Source organism: Lepidochelys olivacea (assembly GCF_965140295.1).
Source record: "Lepidochelys olivacea isolate rLepOli2 genome assembly, chromosome: 23".
NCBI lineage: Eukaryota > Metazoa > Chordata > Testudines > Cheloniidae > Lepidochelys > Lepidochelys olivacea.
In genome coordinates, this window is record NC_140433.1 from 11,446,098 (window position 1) to 11,470,645 (window position 24,548).

The 24,548-nt window shown below is 55.0% G+C and overlaps 2 protein-coding genes and 1 pseudogene across 6 annotated transcripts in view; 2 read left to right on the forward strand and 1 right to left on the reverse strand.

Annotated features, from left to right (window-relative positions):
* The window catches only part of LOC311511978 (leukocyte immunoglobulin-like receptor subfamily A member 2), an 873,498-nt pseudogene that overhangs the window by 173,956 nt on the left and 674,994 nt on the right, over positions 1-24,548 (forward strand). The window lies entirely within an intron of this gene.
* On the forward strand, positions 652-6,218 carry THAP7 (THAP domain containing 7). 3 transcript variants are annotated; one of them, XM_084612272.1, is made up of 5 exons: positions 652-773; positions 1,456-1,535; positions 2,154-2,309; positions 4,642-4,770; positions 5,258-6,218. In XM_084612272.1, exons 2-5 carry the CDS (start codon positions 1,456-1,458, stop codon positions 5,937-5,939), a joined length of 1,047 nt encoding a protein of 348 aa, XP_084468398.1. In that variant the 5' UTR covers positions 652-773; the 3' UTR covers positions 5,940-6,218. The 3 variants fall into 3 exon arrangements, with proteins under 3 accessions (XP_084468398.1, XP_084468400.1, XP_084468399.1); XM_084612274.1 differs by having other exon boundaries at positions 5,288-6,218; XM_084612273.1 differs by lacking the exon at positions 652-773 and adding an exon at positions 1,019-1,083.
* On the reverse strand, positions 10,408-22,689 carry LOC311511541 (olfactory receptor 2D2-like). Of its 2 annotated transcripts, none has more exons than XM_084612223.1 (2): positions 22,575-22,689; positions 10,408-11,495 (listed from the first exon to the last, which is right to left on the reverse strand). In XM_084612223.1, exon 2 carries the CDS (start codon positions 11,480-11,482, stop codon positions 10,538-10,540), a length of 945 nt encoding a protein of 314 aa, XP_084468349.1. In that variant the 5' UTR covers positions 11,483-11,495; positions 22,575-22,689; the 3' UTR covers positions 10,408-10,537. The 2 variants fall into 2 exon arrangements, with proteins under 2 accessions (XP_084468349.1, XP_084468350.1); XM_084612224.1 differs by lacking the exon at positions 22,575-22,689 and adding an exon at positions 18,169-18,206.

Below are 24,548 nucleotides of genomic sequence, written 5' to 3' on the forward strand. Positions count from 1 at the left end.
TTAGGATTTCTAAATTTCAACCCATATACTTCAGGAGTAATTTGAAACCTTTATAAAACAGCTTTCCTGACAGTTTTGCAATCGGGGTGGGGACTTCCTTGTCAGAGACCTGGCATCTCTGGGCTTACCGCATCAGTTATGAAAGTAACTGGACGCGCCGTGTCGCCGGCCTCCCAGCCTGGGAAGCCTGAAGTCAGATCCGTGGCCCTGGGGCTGGGAGGGCACCAGGCAGACCTCTCCCGCCCCCCGTCACCGGAGAGGGAGCCACCTCAGGGCTGCCCAGGCCACTGGGGGTCCTGCCCTTGGAGGTCGACACCATAGCCCTGGAGGAGTGGGGTGGGGGAGAGAAAAAGGGCAGGACTCTGAGGGGCGGGGCCTGTGGCAGGTGATGATGGAAGGGGCGGGGCTCTGAGGGGAAGGGGGAGGGGCCTGTGGCAGGTAATGAGGGAAGGGGCGGGGCTCTGTGGAGCGGGGCCTGTAGCAGACTTTGAGGGTGGGGCGGAGCTTGCGGCGGGCTAGGAGAGGGGAAGGGGCGGAGCTTTGACGGGCGGGGCTTGTCTCGCGCCTCCAAAGCAGGGGCGGAGGCGGGGCATGCGTTGGAATCTGATTGGCCGCCGGGCCCCCTCCCACTTCCCCGCCCGCGCTCTCGCGAGGTTGTCGCGGGCAGACGGGGCTCGCGCTCCTTCCAGCTCTCGCGAGAACAGGGCGAGAGGCTCGGCTGCGCCTGCGCCGGACCTGGACCGCAGCGTCTGTGGAGTGATGGGAACGGGGAGGTGAGACCGGAAACGGCCCCGGGGATACCCTCCCCCGCGCCACGTCACCGCCCCCCCATCTGGAGACCTCCCCCCGGAGATACCCCCGCGTCACAGCCCCCTCCCAACTGCCCCTCCCCGCACGGGGTTCCCTGCCCCCCGCTCCCACCCCCCTTCCCAGCCTGCCCCGCCACGGCTCGTTGTGCCCCCCCCGGATCCCCGCCCTGGGATCAGCCCCCCCCCCCACCGGGCACCTGGTTCCTGCCCCCCCTTCCCCCTTCGCAGCTGCTGCGCAGGCTCCAGGGGTTTCAACCTGGGGAGGCCCAAACAGGTGTCGGGGGGGTCACATATGGGGAAGCTGAGCCAGCCAGTGTGTGGTAGAAATGCTCATAGGGGAGGGGCGGGTGTCCTGGCTATACGGGGAGGGGTAGCTGGGGGAGGGGAGGGTTTCTTCGCTGCGTGGGGGGGGAGGTAGATATGGGTAGGGGAGGGTGTCCAGGTTATAGGAGGGTGATGGGGTAGGTATTGATGGGGCAGGAGAGTGTCCTGGCTGGGGCGGGGGGTGAGGGGTAGATGTGGACGGGGGCAGGAGAGTGTCCTGGCTTAGGGTTGAGATGGATAAGACTGAGAGCCACTGGCTGGGGTGTAGCTCTGGAAAGGGGATGAGTGATTCTCAGCCCCATCTCTGTCTCTCTCCCCACAGATGCCCCGTCACTGCTCTGCTACCGGCTGCTGCACCCGGGACACCCGCGAGACCCGCAATCGAGGCATCTCCTTCCATCGGTAAGAACTAGTCTTGCCCTGTGCCCTCCCCACAACCTCCCCTTACAACTGACCCTTTCGCCCTCCCCTCCCTGTGGGGAAGATGCAAGGGGACATCTGGGTACACTGAACAGCTGTACATTTAACGCCAATGGAAAGGAAATACTTTCCTAGCACAGCCTGCATAACTTCCTGCCACAAGGACTCACTTGTTATCATCAAAGCTTGTTGCTCCAAAACCACAGCTGAGACCTGGTGTGATCTAGGAATCGCTGAGAAGTTAGGACCAATTTCCCCTTTTAGGCAGGTTATTCCAGAGCTGTCCACTAGGGGGTGTGTTGCCTCTTCCTCTAACGCAGCTGGGTTCTGTCGGAGAAGGATGCCGGGCTACCGGGGTCTTTGGTCTGATCCAGTCTGGTTGGTCCTACGTCCCAGCTCCAGTGGGTCATTTGGAGGTGGTTTTGCTTTTTCTTCTCTGTACCTAGAGGACATTAGCATCTCTGGGTTGAAAAGTCCTGCGGGGGAGGTTGTTCTTAGATCTGCCTTTGCACCCATGGACACTCTCCTTGCGGCAGTTGAACCCCTGCCCCGGCCCATGCTTCTTCCAGAAGCTGAATGGTGCCATCTCTGTCCTCACAGGCTACCCAAGAAGGACAACCCACGGCGCAGTGTGTGGCTGGAGAACTGTCAGCGCAAGGACCCGAGCGGCCAGGGCCCCTGGAATCCAGCCTCTGACTACATCTACTTCTGCTCCAAGCACTTTGACAAGAGCTGCTTTGAGATGGTGGGAATCAGGTGGGTGCAGGAGGCCGACTGACACCCAGGGACGCCCAGCTCTGTGTCCTGAAGCTGGGTGGTTTTAGTGAGGCTGAGCCTTGCTAGCCTGGGAGATGAGCTTTTTCACCAGGTCTCCATAACTATGCCAGCAGCTGCCCCTGGCATCCCAGCTGGGCATGCCAGGGTGGAGGGGTGGAGAAAAACAGCACCACCAGCCACATAGATTCCTGGTTCAGGTCCTCTCTCCTCTGGGAGGATGGGTTGGACCATGTGGAGCCCTGCCCTGAACTCTCTTCATCTGCCCTCTGGAAGGATGGACGGGTCCGTATGGTTCCCCTAATCCTGACATACCTCCTCCTACCCCTGGGAAGATGAACTGGTCTGTACAGTTACCCCTAGACCAAACATACTCCTCCAGAAGGAGGACTGGTCTGTACAGTTCCCCCTAGTCCTGGCATGTCCCCCCAAAGCTGGACTGGTCCATATGGTTCCCTCTAGTCCAGATGTCCCCCCGGTGAAGATAGACTGATCTGTACAGTCCCCTCCGGGTCAGTCCATCCTCCCCTCCCTGTGAGGATGGACTGGGCCATACGGTTCCCCCACCTACAAGTCCAGGCACACTCCCTCTATCCTGGATGGTGAACTAGTCTGTATGGTCCCACTAGTCCAGATGCACTAAGGCCACGTCTACCCGATCGGCGGGTAGTGGTCGATCTATCGGGGATCGATTTATCGTGTCTAGTGTAGATCGACCACTACCCGCCGATCGGGTAGACGTGGCCTAAGTGCATCTGTACTAGTGTAGACACGATAGTCCAGTGTAGACGCGATAAATCGATCCCCGATCGCTCTGCTGTCGACTCCGGAACGCCACCAGGGTGCGAGGCAGAAGCGGAGTCGACGGGGGAGCAGCGGCCATCGATCCTGCGCCACGAGGATGCGAAGTAAGTGATTCTAAGTCCATCCAAGATGCGTCGACTTCAGCTACGCTATTCTCGTAGCTGAAGTTGCGTATCTTAGATCGATTCCCCCCACCCCCAGTGTAGACCAGGCCTTACACTCCCCATGAGGGTGGACTGATCTGAATGGTTTCCCCTAGTCTAGACGCCCCCCTCGTCCCGCAAAGGTGAGCTGGTCCATTTTGAGCACCCCCACCCCACCCCAGATGCAGACACATCCCATCTCCCTCTCCCTGTGAGGACTGACGGACCGTGAGTCCCCTTAAGGCCTTTCTTAAGGCCTGTTCGTCACAGTTCCTTGGCCACATTTTGCAATGAGTTCTGTTGAAACACAGTTCCGGTTTGTTACAGCAGATCTCTCAATGCAGGGTCTTGCTAGCAAGCAAAAGAATGCATGGTGTGGGGGTTTTACATTTAATTTTTTTGAGAACATAAAAATAGGGTGGGGTTTATTGTAAGGGAGGGTAAACATACCCACAACCACTAACCCACCTAATTAAAGTCAATGCGCAGTTGTGTAATAGGACAAAGAGCTCATCTGCACTGGGAAGTTAACTGGGTGAGGTGTGAATGTAAAGCACTGTAACTATTCTACAGTAAGTATACACAAGTCACTGGGCTCAAGGCAGGGGAGAATGGCTGAAATGCTGTGGCCCGTGTTAGCTAGGAGGTCAGAGTAGATGATCTTTTGGCCTTAAAAATCTATGAATGTGGAACCCCAAGGGCCGGCTGTGTGGATCCAATCATGGGATCGGGGCCTTAAGCACCTGAATAAAACAAGGTGTGCTTCAGAGACTAAGGGATTTGTGAGAGAGAGGGTAAAAAAAATCAGACTGCTCCTTATTTCGAAGCCTATATGCAGGTGACCACAAATTAAGCCCTGGTCTACACTTAAAATTTAGATCAGCCTAGCTACATGGCTCCGGGGTGTGAAAAATTCACGCTTTTGGGCGCCGTAGTTCAGCTGCCCTAAGCCCCGGTGTGGACATGGCTAGGTCGACAGAAGAATTCTCTCGAGGAGGTGGGTTACCTGCATCTCCATCAACACAGGAAGCGTCTACGCTCCGGTGCTACAGCATGAGAGCTGCTGTTGCGCCACCCAGAGTGTACGCCTGGCCTAGGACAGACCAATTGATAAGTTGAAAACCATATGCGCCAAAGTCGGGGCCTCATCCTGGCCTAGTGGTTTCTATGGGGCGAAGAGCCACTTAAAAGTATTCCCAGGCCAGCAAAGAGACCCCCAGCTAAGCTAGTGGAACAGTGTTCCCATCCAAGAGTCCCTGCGCCGGGAAAGCTTCCCCCCAGGTTGGTGCCTCCAGCGCAGGGCTGTGGGGTTCTCCCCAAGCCAGCTGGACCGGGGGCAGCTCGTGCCTGCCGATGTCTCTCCGCAGTGGCTACCACCGGCTCAAGGAGGGGGCCGTCCCCACCGTCTTCGAGTCCTTCTCCAAGGCGCGCCGGGCAGCAAAGGTGAGGCAGAAGGGTGATGACGCCAAGGCCGCCAGGGCCTGGAGGAGGTGGAGGTGAGTGCCCGTCCTGTAAATGGTCTGCTGGGCTGGGTCGTGGGGTGAGGGGCTGGGATGTGCCAAGGCAGAGCACATGGAGCAGGAGGCTATGCAGCCCGGGGTGCGGTTCAGAAGGGCCTGGTCTGCCCTTGTGAGACTGAGGAGGGCCCAGCCATGGCAGGGACAATGGGTCAGGGTGAGGAGCTGTAACTGGCTCTGCTGGGCTGTGTGCATTGGAGACCAGATCTCGGGGACAGGGAGCAGGGTGAAGGTCTGGAATGGGTGGAGCAGCCCTGGATGTTACTAGATAGAAGGGGCGTGGTCAGAAGCTAGGGCTGTTCCTATACGCTAGCCCCACCCCAACCTAGCCTGGGTCATCTTGGGAGCGGGGTCAGGGTGTAGGTGGGAGGGTCTGGGGCTGCCCCAGGTTTGGACTGGGCAGTCGGGCTGAGGGGAGTTGGGATGGTGTGTGGCTCTGGGACCCTGCTGTGCATGCTCTCTGCAGTGCATTGTGGGATGAGCTCTGTCCCCTCAGACGCAATCCAGGCCGAGGGGAGCAGGATGCCCTGGCCAACACGGATATCTCGTGCTTCCCGGAGGAGGAGGAGTCCGAGCTGGCCACGCCCGCAGCCGCCCCCACCACTGAGCACCGCAGCTTGCCCGGGCCCCTCCCCCAGGGGGCGGAGCTAGAAGATCAGCACGACGTCATCCTGGCCAGCCTGTCGGACATCCTCCTGGAGTACCCGGCCGTTGGCACAGGGCAGGAGGCGGCCACAGGGCAGGAGGCAGCCACAGCCACGCCGGCGCTCCCGGAGACAGATGCCCCCACGCTCCCGGAGACAGATGCCCCCTCAGAGGCCCCCACGCCACCTGCCCCGGAGCCGCCCCGCCCCGTCTCCCCGTCTTTCTACATGTTGCGCCTGCCGCCCCCAGCCGGCGCCTACATCCAGAGCGAGCACAGCTACCAGGTGGGCAGCGCCCTGCTGTGGAAGCGGCGTGCGGAGGCAGCCCTGGAGGCCCTTGACCGGGTCCAGCGGCAGCTGCAGGCCTGCAAGCGGCGAGAACAGCGGCTGCGGCTGCGCATCTGTGAGCTACAGCGGGAGCGGCGGGCGGCCCCGGACATGCGGCACCAGCTCAAGGAGCACCTCCAGGTCTTCGAGCTGCAGCTGCTGCGCGAGCTGGAGTGAGGCCTGGGACTGCAGTCAGGGAGCGTCTGTGTGTAGGGTGGGGGGCTTCGCACCACCCCAGAGGGACTGTGTGGGACTCAGGCCTCTGCCCAGGCCCAAGGCCCTGGGTTCTGGGGCTCGGCCATGGCTGAGCTCACTCCTGCCCACAAAAAGTGGCATGCCAGGGCTGGAGACGTATACCTGGTGACAGCACTTCTCTGCCCCCCACCCCTGCCCCGACCTTTGCCTCTGTGCCAGGGAGGCGGATTTAATGGTATTGTAAATAAAGATCTTGTTTTATATGGGGGTGATGGCCCCGGAGTGTGCACAGCCTGTGGTGCGAGTGTGGCTGGGGGACAGCTGCAGGGCAACCCCAGGGCAGGCACTGCCCCTGATGGGCATGTGCCCATTGCCCTAGGGGGAGCTGTGGGGTCAGTCCCAGGGCGCGCAGTGTTCCTGGTGTGAGTGTGCCCATTGCCCCGGGGGGAGCTGTTGGGTCGCTCCCAGGGCAGGCACTGCCCTGGTGTGAGCGTGCTCCATGCCTACGATTTTCCTCCTGTGCCGCCTCCTTCAGGGTCAGTTTGAAGTGGGACTCACCGCCCCCGAGTTTCCCCATTTCTGAGCATGGAGCTGTGGGCAGGCCCCTGGTGGCTGGGTGCTCTGAGTGGCCCTAGGCCCTGTGTCCATTCCCCTTTGACCTTCGGGTTCTCTTAGTCACTGGACCAAAATCCCAGCTTGCCTAGGCTCTGCTACTCGAACCCCCCATCCTGGCTGACAGGGGCCTGCTGCATTAACTGAGTGTTGGCATGGTGGGGGTTGGGGGGTGATGCCACCTGTTGTCCCCCCCCATCAGCTTGTCCCCTGCCCTCTGACAGGCCAAGCGCCAGAGCTGCAGTGAACACCCAGCTGAGCTCCCAGCTGGGAGACAAAAACAAGGGGCATGAAACTGACCACATGGCAGCAAAGGGGAGCAAGAGATGGAGTACGGGGGGACTTGATCCCCAGCTGGTGTCAGTCGCCCTAGCAAACAGAGCAGTCCTGGGTTACACCAGCTGTGGATCTGGACCCACTGACTTGGGGCCGGTTGATACCAGCCGTCCCGGATGTTCAGTAATCCTGGATGGAGAGGGCTTTACAGGTAGTTACAAAATGACAAAGTCAGGCCTGAATCAACTGTCATAAGCACTGACGTGTTCTCTGTGTATCAAAAAAACATGCCCCTGGGGCCTAGCGAGCACAACAAAGAGCGCCACAGCTCCAGAGGTCTTCTCTGTGGCACGGGGTTGGCCTACGCAGGCAGGCTCTGGGAGGGGGGCTGAGCCATGGCAGTTTTGAATGGGTCAGGGGGCCCTGCTGGATACCCTGCCCAAGGCACTGGCTCCCTGGTGGGCTCTAACTACCCTGGATGGACCCAGCTGGACAGCATCACCCGGCGTGCCCCAGCATGAGAGACGGAGGAGAAATGTACCAGGACAGAGGTCCAGGCCTGTGACTGCCCTAGCTAATTAAGCTCCCTAGTAGGCACCATAGGTTGGCATCTTTCCTAGGGTTGAACTCCCTCACCTTTCCTGTTTGGGGTGTGGGTCAGACACAACCAGGGAGAATCCAGAGACACACACACACACACCCGTGGGCTATGGATGGGGTGGGAGAGGTCCTGGTTTTTCTGGGGGTGGGAGAGAGATCCAAGCAGCCTCCTAGTTCCTCCCAAAACATCCCTCAATGTCTCAGAGCAAGGTTGGCGTCTTCACCTGGGGATCTGGCCTTATTGGCCCCAGCGGGAGTCAATGGGGCAGACCCCCAGCAGAGGGTCAGATGGCCATAGCTCCTTTTAGGTCACCATCACTCAGCAGCCCAGGCTGACGAGCTGGACAGGGCAGGGGCAGTCGGACCCAGAGCAATGTCAGTAGAGCAGCCGAGAACCTAGAGTCACCCCAGGACCTTATCCTCACTCAGCCCTCGCTGGATGAGCAGGAGCATTACGTGGAGCTGCACAGACGCTGTTTGAGGGACAGTCTCTGTCCCAGTGAGCCCACAGTCAACGTGCACCAGGCAGAGGCGTGGGACATGAGCATCAGCATTCCTGTTCTACAGAGGAGAAAGTGAGGCATGGAGAGATTGAGGGGCTGGGCTAGGACTCGAACCCAGCTCTCAGCACCACCTTCTGCCAGCTGAGAGATCCAGCTCATGTTTCTTAGCTTCCAAGAGTTGCCACAGAGTCGAGCTGAGAATTGGGGATGTCGAGCTCGGGGCCTCAGGCTCTTCTGGTGAAGGCTCAGTCAGACAATTGTCCCTCTTTTCAAGATCCCATCCATGGGACACCATGTCACTGATTGTTGGGAACTATTTTGATCCGGAACTGAGGGGTCCTGGCCCTGGGATTTATCTACACAGAAGGGGGCACATCTGTGATGGATCTCGGGGTGCCCAGCACTATGACCCAACTCTAACAAAAGGGGATAGCTCATGGTAGCCGGGTGTCATCTCCTAAACCCAATGAGCCCTTCCACCACCCAAGGACTCTCCTCTGGGCAGTGCCCGCCTGACTTCACCTTGCATGATAACAGGAGCACCCCACTCCCTGTGTCCCTTTGCCCTCTGATATCCAGCCCCAGGCACAGGCTACTCACTGAAATCCCAGATCCACCTCCCCCAGGCATGTCTCAATTTTGCCTTCAGCCGCCACTCCTGTAAACCACACAGCACTGACAATGCAACAGAGGTGGGTTTATTTAGGAAGAAGTAAAGATTTAGCTAGGAGTGCGAGGAAGTGGTGGAAACAAACAGTTACGCCACACAGCAAAATCACCGGGCGCGAAGTGTCTGATCACTAGTTTCCTTTCCTTGCTAATAAAGTAGGTTCCCCCCTCCCCCCAATAAAAGTTTAGTCTGTTGCAGAGCTGGCTGGTTTCATGAGAACCAGGATCCAAATGTTCAGGAAAACACCCTCCCTCCCCTGGGGATTTCCTCCGTGAATGCATCCAGAGTGCATTTCCCTCTGTGTTATGCTGAAAATAGCCTTTTGATCCTATTCGCTGGCAGGGTAAACCTCTGCCTCAGGGCAATGTTCCCTTTTTTAACCTTCCGGTGTTTTCATTCGATAGTTTGCAGTGACCTCCAGTGATTTCCTGTTCAAAGTCTTAGTATTGTGCAAGGCTAAACGACTGAGTCTTGCATTGCATCACTGGCTAAGGAGGGGGAGGGTGAAAACTCCCCTGGCTGAATGGGCCATCGCCGAGACATTATCCCCTGGGGTCTAATTTCTTCTCCAAGTCCGGAAAACATAGGGTCAAGATCAAAACATTATCCTTTAAATGTTACCTGTACATGCATCCCGCAACAATTATGAATCTTGACAAATTATAAGCATTCTGTATGTACTTTTCTCATTACACTTTCTGGATAAATATCCTTAAGATGCATTTGGTATAGTGAGTTTGTCAGGTCTCAGGTGAGAGCTGTTTGCAAAGAAGGGGACCTTTCGCCAATGGCTTGTGGCATTTCAGCGTTGCATTAGGGCTGGGAGGAAGTTTTCCATCAAGTACTTTTTTTAGACAGAAAATTGTTGGGGTTTTTTCCTCTCTGAAACATTTTTTTTTCCACCAACCCTTGGTGAAATGTCAGTTTTTTCAGCAAAAACGTGACTGCTTGGAAAATGGAATATTTTGATTCAGAAATGCCACAGTGATGGCTTATGGGAATTGTAGTTCGCTTGTCTCATGTCCCCATTCTCCTCTATAGGCTGGGCTCTCCATTTGGACTACATCTCCCACGATGAACTACAGCGTAGCATTCCCATGATGCACCACCCCTGTCCAAGAGGAGAAACCACAGTGTCTCAAGGGAGATGTAGTCTGAGCAGAGAGCCCAACCCATAGAGGAGAATGGACACATGAGGCAACATGATGGCATTTCAGAATTGAAATATTTAGGGGTTTTAGCCAAAAAATTTCATCCATTGGTGAAAATTTTTTCACCATTTGGCAGAAAGTTTCCAGTATTAAAATTTTCACGAACCAAAATTGAAATTTTCTGTGGAAAAGTCAGAGAAAAACAAAAAAAAAATCCACTTCAAGGTAACTTTCTGAGGACAGATTTAGCTGAAAACAAACCACTTCGGTTCCATCAATATTTTCTGTGGAAAATGTAACCAAAAATAAAAAATTTCACAGCCAACACTATTGTCTCTGGAAAATTAAGAGGGAAATGAAAAATTTCTGTTCCATTGATGTTTTCTGTGGAAAGTACAAATAGGAACAAATATTTTCTCTTTCACTGAAATTTTCTGTGGAAAGTGTAGATGAAAAGGGATATTTATGGTTCCATCTATGTATTCTGTGGAAAAATTAGGGAGAAAAAGACAAATTTTCCCTCTTGCCAACATGTTCTGTGAAAACTTCAGACGAAGAATAAAAAAAATCAGTTCTGTTGACATTTTCTGTGGAAAATTTAGGCCAAAAAAAAATTTTAATAATTTTTTTTCCTCCACTATGGAAAATTAAGACAAAAATATTCTGTGGAAACCCCTTTGTTTCCCAACCAGCTCTCACCCCAAGACATGTCCCAAGTGCCCCCTCATTTTAGGTCCACATTCAGGTAGCATGGCCTATTGGCCACACTTAAGACTTCTTGGCCCATCCGGCCCTGTACATCAGCTTGGCCATGGCCCCCTTGACCTCCTTGTTCCTCAGGGTGTAGATGAGCAGGTTGAGGGCCGGCGTGACCACGTTATAGAAGACAGCGATGTGCTTATCCCAGTCGGGGGTGGTGCCAGAGCGGGGCCTCATGTACATGGAGATGACGGTGCCATAGAAGATGGTCACCACGGCCAGGTGGGAGGCACAGGTGGAGAACGCTTTGTGTCGCCCAGCGGCCACCTGCCCCTGCAGCACAGAGGCCAGGATGAGGCCATAGGAGGCCAGGATGACAGCCAGCGGGAGCAGCAGAATGAGCACGGCCGCCCCGAAGACCACGGCTTCGGTGAGGCGCCTGTCGGTGCAGGCCAGCTCCAGCACCACCGGCAGCTCGCAGAAGAAGTGGTTGACCCGGTTGGGCCCGCAGAAGGGCAGCCGCAGGACACAGGCCACGTTGACCACCGAGAGGAGAAACCCACTGGCCCAAGAGGACAAGGCCAGCGCCCAGCAACGGCTCCGCCCCATGAGGGCGGTGTAGCGCAGCGGCCGGCACACGGCGACGAAGCGGTCGTAGGCCATGGCGGCCAGCAGGATGGCCTCGGAGCTGCCGAGCGAGAGGGCGAGGTACATCTGGGCAGCACAGTGAGCAAAGGGGATGGATTTGGTATGGGTCAGGAGGTGGGCCAGAGCCTGGGGGACGGTCCAGCTGGTGTAGCAGATCTCCAGGAAGGAGAGGTGGCTGAGGAAAAAGTACATGGGGGTGTGGAGGCACGAGTCGGCCCGCACCAGGCCCACGATCAGCAGGTTGCCCGCCAGGGTGGCCAGGTAGGTGGCCAGGATGGCCGCGAAGAGGAGGCGCTGCATCCGCGGCTGGCTGGACAGACCCACCAGGATGAACTCGGAGACCGAGGTGCGGTTCTCACCCCGCATCGCCTCTGTCTGCCTGCAGGAAGAGAGAGCGGGGGGATAACACAGGCCGGACTCTGAGGCAGACTCAACGGGGGCTTGGCTACGCCCGGGTCAATCCAGAGTCACACCTGACTGTACTGAGGGAAGGGCTGGGTTCTGATCTCAGCCTCCTTGGATCAATCCAGAGTAACACCTGACTGCAGTGGGGGCAGGGCTGGATTCTGATCTCAGCCCCCTGGGGTCATTCTGAATTTCAGGGTCAACTCCAGATTGACCGCAGGGGGACTGAGATCAGAAGCCAGCCCTGACCCCATTGCAGTCAGGGTTGACTCCGAGCAGGGATCTGTACTTGGGGTGCCCCCCTCCCAGGAGAATGCCCTACTCACTGGGCTATTAGCAAGTATCTCTTTCCCTACCCTTCTTCCTTATCCTGCATTTGCAAAAAATATTTGTCAAATCTTTTGAAACTTCCTGGTCATTAAAGATCCCCTGAAACATCCCATCCTCCACCCCCACTCCCACACCCACACACAGCCCAGATTCCTGGCCAAGCCCTCTGCGCTCTCAGCTGGTTTCTCTATCACTTCCTGTCCCAAACTCTTGCAGTAGTGTTGCTTTATGCTGTTAAAGAGCCCCTGTGCTCCATTCCAGAGGTGGCCGCAGCTCAGCACCAGCAGAGGGGTCCCTGTATAACCAGCCCCTGTGTCCCACCCCAGATCCCACCTCTCCTGCCCGCCCAGAGCGATTTGCTGGGCACAGAGTACTGGGCGGAAGCTGAGGACGGGATGTCCAGAAGCCTCCAACAATTGGAGAAGACACCGGTAAGGCCTCATCTGTAATACTGCGTCCAACACCTGCCCCCCGCATTCAAGAAGGAGGATTCCAACTGGACAGGAGCTGGGATGAGTGGGGGTCGGCGCCCTGATCTCCCAAGAAGGAACTGGCAGAACGGGGCCTGTTTAGGCCGGAATACGAGCTGAGAGGAGCACCGGAAGGTCTATCCATCCCGCTGCGAGGTGAACACCCGGAAGGGGATCCACTACTGAAGCAGAATTTTTCATATGGCTAAACATCAATGCAGACGTCCAGGAACAAAGAAACGAGACTGTATTGTATGCCCAGGTCCTGGTACAACCCTCGGACTCTCCTGGGTAGCAGGGACTCTGAGAAAGTTTTGGGGGGTCATGGTGCATAATCACCTGAACACAAGCTCCCAGTATGGCCAGAGGAGCCAATGGAATCTTGGGGTATGCAGAGAGCAATCTCAAGTAGGCGCGGAGAGGTTATTGTATCCCTGGATCTGGCCCTGGGGTGACCACTGCTGGGATCCGGTGTCCAGTTCTGGTGTCCACCATTCAAGAAGGATGCTGATAAATCAGTGATGAGTCAGAGAAGAGACAGGAGAATGACTGAAGGATTAGAAAACCTGCCTGTGAGGGATAAACTCCAGGAACTCAATCTATTTATTTTAAGAAAGAGAAGGTCCAGGGAGGATTTGATTCCAGTCTATAAGTGTCTACATGGGGAACAAATATTTCATAGTGGGCTCTTCAATCTAGCAGACACTGGTCTAACACCATCCAATGGCTGGAAGTTGAAGCTAGACAAATTCAGACTGGAAACAATGTGTCCATTTGGAATGGGGAGAGTAATTAACCATCAGAACAACTCACCAAGGGCGTGGCGGATTCTCCATCACTAGCAATTTTCAAGCTGGATGTTTCCCTGAAAGCTCTGCGCTAGGAATTCTCTGGCCTGGGTTATACGGGGAGTCAGACTAGACGATCACATTGGTCCCTTCTGGCTTTGGAATCTATGAATTTGTGACGGACGATGTGACCGAAGGGCAAATGGGGATACGCTGGCTGGGAGCCACATGAGGCTGGAAACCAGGAGCATGTTCCCCCCCCGCCCCCCGTCAGCGGGCAGGTTCTGGAGCAGCCTCACAAGAGGAGGAGGTGAAGGCAAGAAACCAAACCAGAGCTCGATGAGTTTCTACCCCACAAACTTTACTCAGGTTAGCTAACCCAGGTTAAAATAACAATGAAGACACAGCTGTTTGGCTTTTAACGCAGGTTAGCAGCTCTGATCAGACTCCAGTCATGCTAGGATATATCTACACTGAAAAAAAGAAAGAAAAGAAGAAAAAAAAGAAAAAAAAAAAGGTGTGTTCCTAGAATGGGTTAGCCTGCATGGGCTAGCCACATCTGGCGAGCAGGGGTTGCAATGCTAGTGAAGACAGGGCAGGCATGACCAGAATTCAAGCCTATGGTCCCTGGGGCTAACGTACAAGGAACATGCATTTTTTGCAGTGACAATGCACACATATAGAATGGTAGGACTGGAAGGGACCTCGAGAGGTCAAGTCCACTGTTCCCTCTAAGCTGTGCACGTGTGCACACGCACACAGATCCTAAACCCACGCACACAGTGAAACACCGCACACACAAAAATTTGCACAATAGCACAACAATTTGCACAGAAGAAATTTTTTGCACACATGGCCTGTCAAGTCCAGTCCTCTGCACTCACAGCAGGACCACGCATCATGCAGGACCAAGCACCCTGTTTAGCCAAGTGTCCTGGCTGCATTTCTACATAACCCAGGTTACCAACGCACCTTTTATTGCGTCTCCTCAGTCTCACCCGTGCCGGGCAGCCAAAACTCACAAGCCAGACTTCAGAACCATCCCCTGGTCGGCTTTCAACCCAGGAGATCGGTTTTATCAAAGGAACCACTGGCGAGTCATTTCTTTGCCTCCAGGGTTTGTGCTCGGGCCATGATTCCCGGCTTCACTCCTCAGCTAGGAGGATTCAAAGCCCGCTCTTTTATTTCAACAAAGGCCAAGCGTCTCCCATGACTGCCTGACCCCAGTGGCTGGGCCTTTGAGAGCAACCCGGACAGCAGGAGACTCGGCAGCACGACTCATGTAGAATAGGAGCTCCTGGGGCGAGCCCAGCCCCTGCGATGGCCGACGGTCCTCGTGTCCTGCTTGGTGAATTTATCATGCTCCATCTTCAAACCAGTTTGGTTGTTGGGCCCCCACTTCTCCTACCCCAGAACCTCCCTCTGGTGGAGGTTCTCCCTCCTTCACATTTCCAGCCTCTGCTTATTCCTGGCCAGTTTGTCCCCATTTGTCCGAGGGCCAATAGACTCATAGACATTAAGGTCAGAAGGGACCATTATGATCATCTAGTCTGACCTCCTGCACAATGCAGGCCACAGAATCTCACCCACCCACTCCTGCCATAAACCTCTCACCTATGTCTGAGCTATTGAAGTCCTCAAATCATCGTTTAAAGACTTCAAGGTGGAGAGAATCCTCCAGCAAGTGACCCGTGCCCCATGCTGCAGAGGAAGGCGAAAAAACCCCAGGGCCTCTTCCAATCTGCCCTGGAGGAAAATTCCTTCCTGATCCCAAATATGGCAATCAGCTGAGCCCTGAGCATGTGGGCAAGATTCACCACCCAGATACCCAGGAAAGAATTCTCTGTAGTAACTCAGATCCCACCCCAGCTAACATCCCATCACAGGCCATTGGGCCTATTTACCATGAATAGTTAAAGATCAATTAATTGCCAAAATCATGTTATCCCATCATACCATCTCCTTCATAAACTTATTGAGCTTAATCTTGAAGCCAGATAGGTCTTTTGCCCCCACTGCTTCCCTTGGAAGGCTGTTCATTTCATCCAGAGAACTCCAAGCACTTTACAAAGAAAAGTGTGTATGATGGCCCTCAGTTTACAGACAGGGAAATTGAGGTATAAAGAAGAAAGGAGTCCCATATGTCTTCCTTTTCCACTGTACTGAGCCAGCTCTGCACTCGTTCACCTAAACACATGGTTAAATGCTAAAGAAAATGCAGAGCTACACTTTGCAGTGCCCAGCACAACGGACTCCGGTCAGTCCCTAGGCACTGTAATAAACATGGTCACTAATAGCTAGCTACCATGTGCTATTAATTGGAAGAGATACTCTGGGTAAATCCCTAGCTGATCCAATCCAAGATATACACAATATGGTTTAGTGGTCGGCACTAAATGGAAATCTGGACACCTGGGTTCTACCCTCAGCTCTGCCACCAATTCGCTGCAGTACCTGGGACTTCTCTCTGTGCCTATAAACCTGTGAGGGGGGTCAGTGAAGTTGCCATGCTGGAGCATAGGGAGCACTGGAAATTGCTTGTTCAAGGGCACTACCGATGCGTCTAGTATTACCTATGGGGTGCTGTTCAGTATACATGGTGCTTTATTAACGAGGGGCAGAGACCTGTGTCCATAAGAGATGCTATTTGGCAACCATGCTAAGGCCGGAAGTATTTGGGCTTAGGCACATGCTGATTAGTTAGAGCCACGGTGATAATTAAAACTGTGTACATTGGTACCCTGGGGCTAGCCCAGTTCCTTTGTTAACCTGGGGAGATACCAGTTGTAGTCAACAACTAACTGGTGAGGAGGCCGGGGAATGAAGGACAACTGTGTCTGCACCACTTGGTTGGCTGCAGACTGTGTGCCAGCAGTACGGGACCAGGCAGCCTGCCAAGCCTGCAGCTCTCACTCTTGGATATTCACAAACAGGCTGCAGAGGCATGGCAGCAAGAGAGAAATGTCAGTGTCACTTCTCACATAAGTCTACCTGAACATGGGGTCCCCAGTAGGCTGGGTGGGCAGCAAGTAAGAATCAGACGTACCCCTGGTTCAAGATTACCCATTCCTCCACAGGCTAGAGAGGCAAATACATCCTACTCTTCAGGTGTAGGCTCAGTTTGTGCCAATAGCATCCCTCTTCTTGATGGTACCCAACGTGGTGGCCCCTGGAAATAAAACTTCCCACTGCTGCTTATGTATATAGCACCTGCTCTCCTGGAGGAAGGAGGTTTTGTGGCCTTATGAGGTGTGAACCCAGTATAACCCTTCTCTCATCCCCATCCGAAACTGCTTTGCTGCACACATATTAAGACCTGTTATCCAAGGCGTGTGTAGTCTTTTCCAAACTTTAATTAAGCTTCTCGGTGCTCTGGAAAGCCCAGAGCCTAGTAGCCATATTGCCAAGGGGCAAGCTAAGGCAGAGATGTGAAGCGGCTCATTCAGCCTTACTCAGCAAAGCAACGGGAGAGCTGGGGCTGGACTCTGCTGCCACCTCAGCACAAGCTGGGGATAGAACCCAGGCATCCTGACTCCCCATCCCACCTTCTTCTAAACTCTAGACCTTGCTCCCTCCCTCCACAGAGCTGGGGATAGAACCCAGGCATCCTGGCTCCCGGCTTCCCTGCTTCAGCCATTAAGCTGCACAGCCTCTGTTTGATGCAAGAACAAATCCATTTAAAAAACCAAGGAAATGATAACTGAAGTAAAACTGCATTGCCAGCATTGCTCTCCCTAGATTGCGACTCCTTGAAAGGGATTCTGCTTGAGCGTCTTTGGGGCACTGCAGACCAGACACCTAGAACAGTTTCTTAAGCATTACACTTGTCCTTAATGTGCAGTCAAGCAGAGGGCCAGAAGACAGACTGGCGGGGTCACAGCACACAGACAACTATGAAGTGGCCGGAAGGGAATTTGGACTTTTTCAAAAACAACCTGAAATCTCAGTTCAAGTTCCCCACCGTCAACGGCTCGGAAAAAAGGCATTCCACTTGTAGTGCAGCGTAGCTCTCCTCACCACACAACCAGAACAACTGCACCTGCCTCTCCGGCTGCCCTAATCATCAACCATTTGGGGAAGTGTCCTGTGTTTTCCCGTAGACCAGTCACCTGTTAGCCGAGGCACGCACCTGCTCACAGGAAACCGGCGCTGCCGCATAAGCGGTGCTAGAAAGAATGTGGAGCCCAGGAGGAGAAAGGGGAGCACAGAGTTGATCGACGACTGCTCCAGCCACACTGAAGAGTCCGTGATCCCCTCCACACTTGGTGCATTTTCCACCTTTAACCCCTCAGCCCCTACTTCTCCCCCACAAAAGCTGTCAATGGATCTTCCAGCCTCATCACTTCAGCTACACTCTGCAACACTCCTCCTAAGATAGCTTCACTCACCAGCTGATTGTTTTCAGAGTCGCAGCCCTAAGCAACTTCCACCTTCTCTGTAGGTATATATATCTCTTCTTACTATATGTTCCATTCTGTGTATCCGATGAAGGGGGCTGTAGCCCACGAAAGCTTATGCTCAAATAAATTTGTTAGTCTCTAAGGTACCATAAGTACTCCTGTTCTTCTTTCAGCTGATTGTTGTATCTCAAACTCGAACACCAACCGCATGGCTGGGAGACAACAGCGCTCACGTATGCCCATGCAGGCACGTTGCACTCAACTTGTTTACAGGCAAAAGGATTAAAAACCTGAGGGCGGTGAGGAAAAGTATTGGGAGGAGGAGAGACAAAGGAAAGGCAAATCCCACCATATAAGCCATTGGAAGCTTTAGCAAGGAAATACCAAGAGGGCCCCTGTCAAGGTTCCTTCCCCACTCTGAACTCTAGAGTACAGATGTGGGGACCCGCATGAAAGACCCCCTAAGCTTATTCTTACCAGCTTAGGTTAAAAACTTCCCCAAGGTACAAACTCTGCCTTGTCCTTGAACCGTATGCTGCCACCACCAAGAGTCTTACACAAAAACCAGAGAAAGAGCCCACTTGGAGACATCTTCCCCCAAAATATCCCCCCAAGCCCTACACCCCCTTTCCTGGGGATTTTCTAGCTAGATTACTTACTAACTTAACAGGAGTTGGAAGGCTGCATTCCTGATCTGTTCCTGGCAAAAGCATCACAGAGACAGACAAACTCTTTGTCCCCACCCCCCCTCCAGATTTGAAAGAATCTTGTCCCCTCATTGGTCATTTTGGGTCAGGTGCCAGCGAGGTTACCTTAGCTTCTTAACCCTTTACAGGTGGAAGGGTTTTGCCTCTGGCCAGGAGGGATTTTATAGCTCTGTATACAGAAAGGTGTTTACCCTTCCCTTTATAGTGATGACAGCCCCCTACTAAGAGATCTTTCCAAAGCATAAAGCAGATACCTATCACCAGCATTTACTCATATGCCAGATGCTGCTTAAGACCAAGTGACCTTGGCATTATTGGCCAGGCTTCACAGCTCCTTGTGCTAACAAAGCAAGGTTACGGGGAAGCAAAACATTCTTCAGCGATCACTTGAGCGAGAAAAGCAGCACTGGCCAAGCGTCAAAGGAAACAAAGCAGATATTGGTGCTGGCTAAAGTGACAACACCTGAGCTCCCCCATCTCCCATGGAAGGCAGAGGGAACTGCTGGTGCTCAGCACCTCCGCAAATCCAGGTCAGGATGCGTTCCGAATCCCAGGAACTGCTTCCGATCGCTGCGGGGCATGGAGGCGGCTACTACGCCAAAAGGGCCCCTGAGCAGCTACAGCTTGAGATTTAGACTGGAAGTTCTCCAGAACAGGGCCTGTCTCTCCTTACGGGTCTCGATGGCACTGGGTACAACTGGGCTCAATCGTAGCACTAGGGTAGCACCTGCAAGCCCCAACTGAGATCAGGGTCCCCTGCCGTTCACCCCCCTGGCGTATTTATGGGGAGCAATCGCATCCCCTCCCAGCCTGCGTTTTACCAAGCTCTTTCGCACTCCATCCATAGACTGCAAGGCCAGACCAGACCAGTCGTGACCATCTCGCTTCAACTTCCATCCATTGGACAGTGTTTGCCCTTCCTCTGCTAGATTGAAGAGCCTGTTACTGAATATTTGTTCCCCATGGAGATACTCACAGACTGGGATCAAGTCGCCCCGAAGCGTCTCTTTGTTCAGCTAACTAGACTGAGATCCGGGAGTCTCTTGCTCTCAAATCCTTTCGCCATTCACCTGGCTCTTCTCTGACCCCTCTCCAGTGTGTTGTAAGCGGGTGTAGTGGATGGGCTCTTTCTTTAAAAGCTCGCCTCTGGTTCCGACAGGAATGAATTCAGGGCTGTTCTCCAACCTCTGCTATCCAGGGGGTCAGACTAGAGGATCACAGTGGTCCCTTCTGGCCATGGGGTCTCTGAACCCCCTCAGAATGCCGTGGGAGAACGGAGTATTATGTCCGCCCTGCCCCTGGCTTACAGCGAGTTGAACCAAGGTCCTCCAAGCCCCAGACCAGACCCATCGTGACCATCTAATCCGATCTCCCCTCCAGCACTGCCTGGAGAACGGGGACCAGAACATCCGTGTCTTGGGAGATTCCGACCCTTGGAAACTGGTTTCCATTGCAAAACGTCAAATCTGTACACTTCCCCGCGCAAGAACATTTTCGCCAGGTTTTGTTGCTGTTAAACCGCGACGCTGTCCCCCTTTCGGCGTCTAAACCAAAGATCACCTTCTGTTGTGTTGTGCCATCCCGGAAACCAAACACGAGTCGAAAGGAAAAGCCGTCTCCAAATGACAAACCGAAAGAGTGGCCGAACCAATTTGCTCCCCCCTCCTCCCCCCCGCATGAAATATCGTGGAAAGCGATGGCTTCCTGCGGAAAGTTTGGACAGAGACAGAAGGGCATTTTCCCAGGGGAGAAGGGAAATGCCTGTTGGAGACCGTTCCCCCCGCTGTAATAACAGACCCTTCCTCTGCAAGAGGGAAATGAAGACACACCAAGAAACGTCTCACCCCTATTCTTCTCTGACGGGTCTGCACCAGCGGGGGCGTCACATAGAAATCAGTGGCAAAGAGGAAAGGCTCAGACCCAGCCGGAGCTGTGGGGTCAGGCTCCGGCACCCAGAATAGGCTACGTTAACTGCTCAGGAGCTTTGCGTCAACCAGCTGCAGAGACACAGAGCAGAGATGGCTGCTAGATAGGGACTTGCCAAATTGTTTTGCTTACCCTCTTATTGAAGATTGGCACATACCTGAAGTCCTGGGTGGGGGAAGATCCCCACCTCACCCTCCAGAGAGTGCGTTTTTCATCCGTCTCCTGAATCCAATCCGCAAGGAAGCATCCTGGCTTCCACACTCAAAGCCAGCACCCGGCTGCGGTTGTTAATGAAGCCGTCGGTACCAGAAGATCAGACCCAGAAACCCTCTGCAGCGCAAGGGACGACCCAGAGGGGCACTGGAGGGCCTGTGGCGTGGTCCCCCTGGCACAGAGCTCTCTGATTGCCCGGGGCAGAGGATCAGCTCCACGGGGACCCCTCTGTTCCTGGTGGTAATTAACAAGCCTCATCTGGGTCATAGACAGTCTCCCATGGGTGCTCGCCCCATGGAACCTGCAGGATTTTCAGCCTCTCTGAGCCAAAGGTGGGAACCAAAATTAGAGCCGGGAAAAATCACAGATTAAGAATGGCCCTACTGGGTGAGACCATGGTCCATCTTGCCCAGTATCCTGTCTATGACAGGGGCCCATACCAGAGCCTATGGGGAGAGTACAGAATAGGGTGATTATGCAGTGATGCACCCCCGCTACTGGTAGCCAGAGGTTTAGCATCCCCCCCGAGCACGGGGTTGTGTCCCTGACCCTCTTGGCTAATAGCCATCAATGGACCTAGCCTCCAGGATCTTATCTGGTTCTTTTTTGGTCCCTATTATGCTTTTGGCCTCCACAACATCCAATTGCAGTGAGTTCCACAGGTTAATGTTGCACTCGGTGAGAAAGGACTGCCTCTCGTTTGTGTTATGGATTTCATTGGCTGACTCCTGGCTTTTGTGTTATGTGAAGTGGTAAGTAATTCCATATTCACTTTCTCCACACCAGCATGAGGGAAGGAGGGATAGCTCACAGAAGGAGGGATAGCTCAGTGGTTTGAGCATTGACCTGTTAAGCCCAGGGTTCTGAGTTCAATCCCTGATGGGGCCATTTAGGGATCTGGGGCAAAAATTGGGGATTGGTCCTGCTTTGAGCAGGTGGTTGGACTAGATACCTCCTGAGGTCCCTTCCAACCCTGATATTCTATGATCAACCTCTATCATATCCCCCCTTAGGTGTCTCTTTTCCAAGGTGAACACCCCTAATAGTTTTGGTCTCTCCTCATACGGAAGCTGATCCATAACCTGAGTCATCTTTGTTGCCCTTCTCTGAACCTTTTCCCGCTAAGGATAGCCTTTCCGAGTTGGGGCAACCAGAACCAGGTGCGGCATTCAAGGTGTGGGTGCACCATAGATTTAGATAGCAGTATTGCGATATTTTCTGTCTTGTTTATCCTATTCCTAAATGACGGTCCCTAACATACAGCTGGCCTGTTCGGTCTCTGCTGTAGATTGAGTTTTCAGAGAACTAGTCACGGGGACTCCAAGATTTTTGGTTCTCCGGCTATTCCAAAATATCGCGCGGGAGGAGAGGGTGGATTCAGGGTGGGTCCATCCAGAAGGGGATTTTTTGAACTTGTCAGCGAATGGAAAAGTAAAAATAAAATAGGGCAGGGATGCCCAAACTTTTCTCCTCGCGCCCCCCTTAACAGTAGTGGAATGGGTCCACACCCCCACCCCCCAGAGTGGGAACGGAGCTACAGCCAGGGTCAGGAGCTGGGAGCAGAGCCACAACTGGGACCAGGGGCTGGGGACAGGGGCTGTGGCCAGAACCAGGGGCTGGGCTTGCAACCAGGGACAGGGCTGAAGCCACGGCCAGGGGCTGGGGTGAAGGGCAGGGCCAGAGCAAAGCTAGGGGCAGAGCAGGGCTGGGTGGTGCTCCCTCCTGACCCCCCATGGGGGCTCTCAGGGCCACTACATACCCCCCAGATGATCCTCCACGTCCCCCCTAGGGGGGCATGCCCCACAGTTTGAGGACCACTGAAATAGGGTGATGAGCTGTCCTGGGACTGTCCCAATATTAGGGGATCTGTCCTCTCGACGACCCTGTTTCCTGTTGTCCCAATATTTCACCCTGGCTCACCCTAAAAGAAAACAAAACAAAAACATCCGTGTCCCTTCCCTGCGGAGCTGAGCGCTCTGTGCCATGGGAATAAAACAAAAGGAACTTTCCAATTGTTTTCCATCATAAAACCAAACCGTTGCTGTTGAGAAATGGGGAGACAAACATTTGGATGGTGCCTGCATTTTTTCCCCCACAGCTGAAATAATTCAGCCCCATTGACCCAGATTTCCTAACGGTCCCTGTGTCGTCACATCTGTACATTTCACCCCAAACAACTTTAGGCTGCATAACTTCACCCAGTTCTAACTGAAACTCACCAGGATCTGAGAATCCCAGGGTCTGTGTCCTCCGCCCCAGGGCAGAGGGGTAGGAGCCAGCCCCCGCCATGACTGATGCCCTCCAACTTGGGTGTCACTGGGCTGAGGTGGGTACTGGTGCCAGCCTGTCTGTGTGGAGAGAATTGGCCTTGTGAGTGGAAGCTGGCGAGTGAAATGTGCGGCTTCAACTCCCTCTAGTGGCCGCTCCGCAGCAGAGGGTGGGGAGTTGGCCCAAGTTCCCAGCTGTTCTCCCTGAAGGTTCCTGGTTCTGTCCCCGCTCTCGGCCTGGCCGGGAGCCAGGTTAGAAAAGGGTCGCCCCTGACATGCTGCCAGACCCCGGAGACAGGGTTGGGAGTCGCCACAAGTGACAACGAAGGTTTGTTTCTAGCCAGTTTGATTTGAGGGAGTGGCGGCACAGGAGAGACATTCCCCCGGCAGGTGAATTTTCTGGTGATGTTTGGGCAAAAATCAGACATGAGGTTTGGGAGTTTGAGAGATTGTGAAGGAAATACACTGAGAGCAGGCCCAGCCCCTCCAGCAGGGGGCAGGAGGGGGACACACACACTGAGCGCAGGGCACCCCCTCCAGCAGGGGGCAGGAGGGACACACACACACAGCGCAGGGCACCCCCTCCAGCAGGGGGCAGGAGGGACACACACACACAGCGCAGGGCACCCCCTCCAGCAGGGGGCAGGAGGGACACACACACACAGCGCAGGGCACCCCCTCCAGCAGGGGGCAGAAGGGGGACACACACACACAGCGCAGGGCACCCCCTCCAGCAGGGGGCAGAAGGGGGGGACACACACACAGCGCAGGGCACCCCCTCCAGCAGGGGGCAGGAGGGGGACACACACACACAGCGCAGGGCACCCCCTCCAGCAGGGGGCAGGAGGGGGACACACACACACAGAGCGCAGGGCACCCCCTCCAGCAGGTGGCAGAAGGGGGGGACACACACACAGCGCAGGGCACCCCCTCCAGCAGGGGGCAGAAGGGGGGGACACACACACAGCGCAGGGCACCCCCTCCAGCAGGGGGCAGAAGGGGGGGACACACACACAGCGCAGGGCACCCCCTCCAGCAGGGGGCAGGAGGGGGACACACACACACAGCGCAGGGCACCCCCTCCAGCAGGGGGCAGGAGGGGGACACACACACACAGCGCAGGGCACCCCCTCCAGCAGGGGGCAGAAGGGACACACACACACAGCGCAGGGCACCCCCTCCAGCAGGGGGCAGGAGGGACACACACACACAGCGCAGGGCACCCCCTCCAGCAGGGGGCAGGAGGGACACACACACACAGCGCAGGGCACCCCCTCCAGCAGGGGGCAGGAGGGGGACACACACTGAGCGCAGGGCACCCCCTCCAGCAGGGGGCAGGAGGGGGACACACACACTGAGCGCAGGGCACCCCCTCCAGCAGGGGGCAGGAGGGACACACACACACAGCGCAGGGCACCCCCTCCAGCAGGGGGCAGGAGGGACACACACACACAGCGCAGGGCACCCCCTCCAGCAGGGGGCAGGAGGGGGACACACACACACAGCGCAGGGCACCCCCTCCAGCAGGGGGCAGGAGGGGGACACACACACACAGCGCAGGGCACCCCCTCCAGCAGGGGGCAGAAGGGACACACACACACACAGAGCGCAGGGCACCCCCTCCAGCAGGGGGCAGGAGGGACACACACACACAGAGCGCAGGGCACCCCCTCCAGCAGGGGGCAGAAGGGGGACACACACACACAGCGCAGGGCACCCCCTCCAGCAGGGGGCAGAAGGGGGACACACACACGCTGCCTTCCACACGCGCTTCACTCAGAAATTCTGACCGAGCCATGGCCACTGCTCCAGAGCAAGGTTTGCAAAGGAGCCAAAGGAAATTAAGCACCCAGATCCCATTGGACTCCACTGGATTAGTGCAAACTCAAGATTGGTTCAAACCCAGCCCAGAATGTTGTTGTTTAT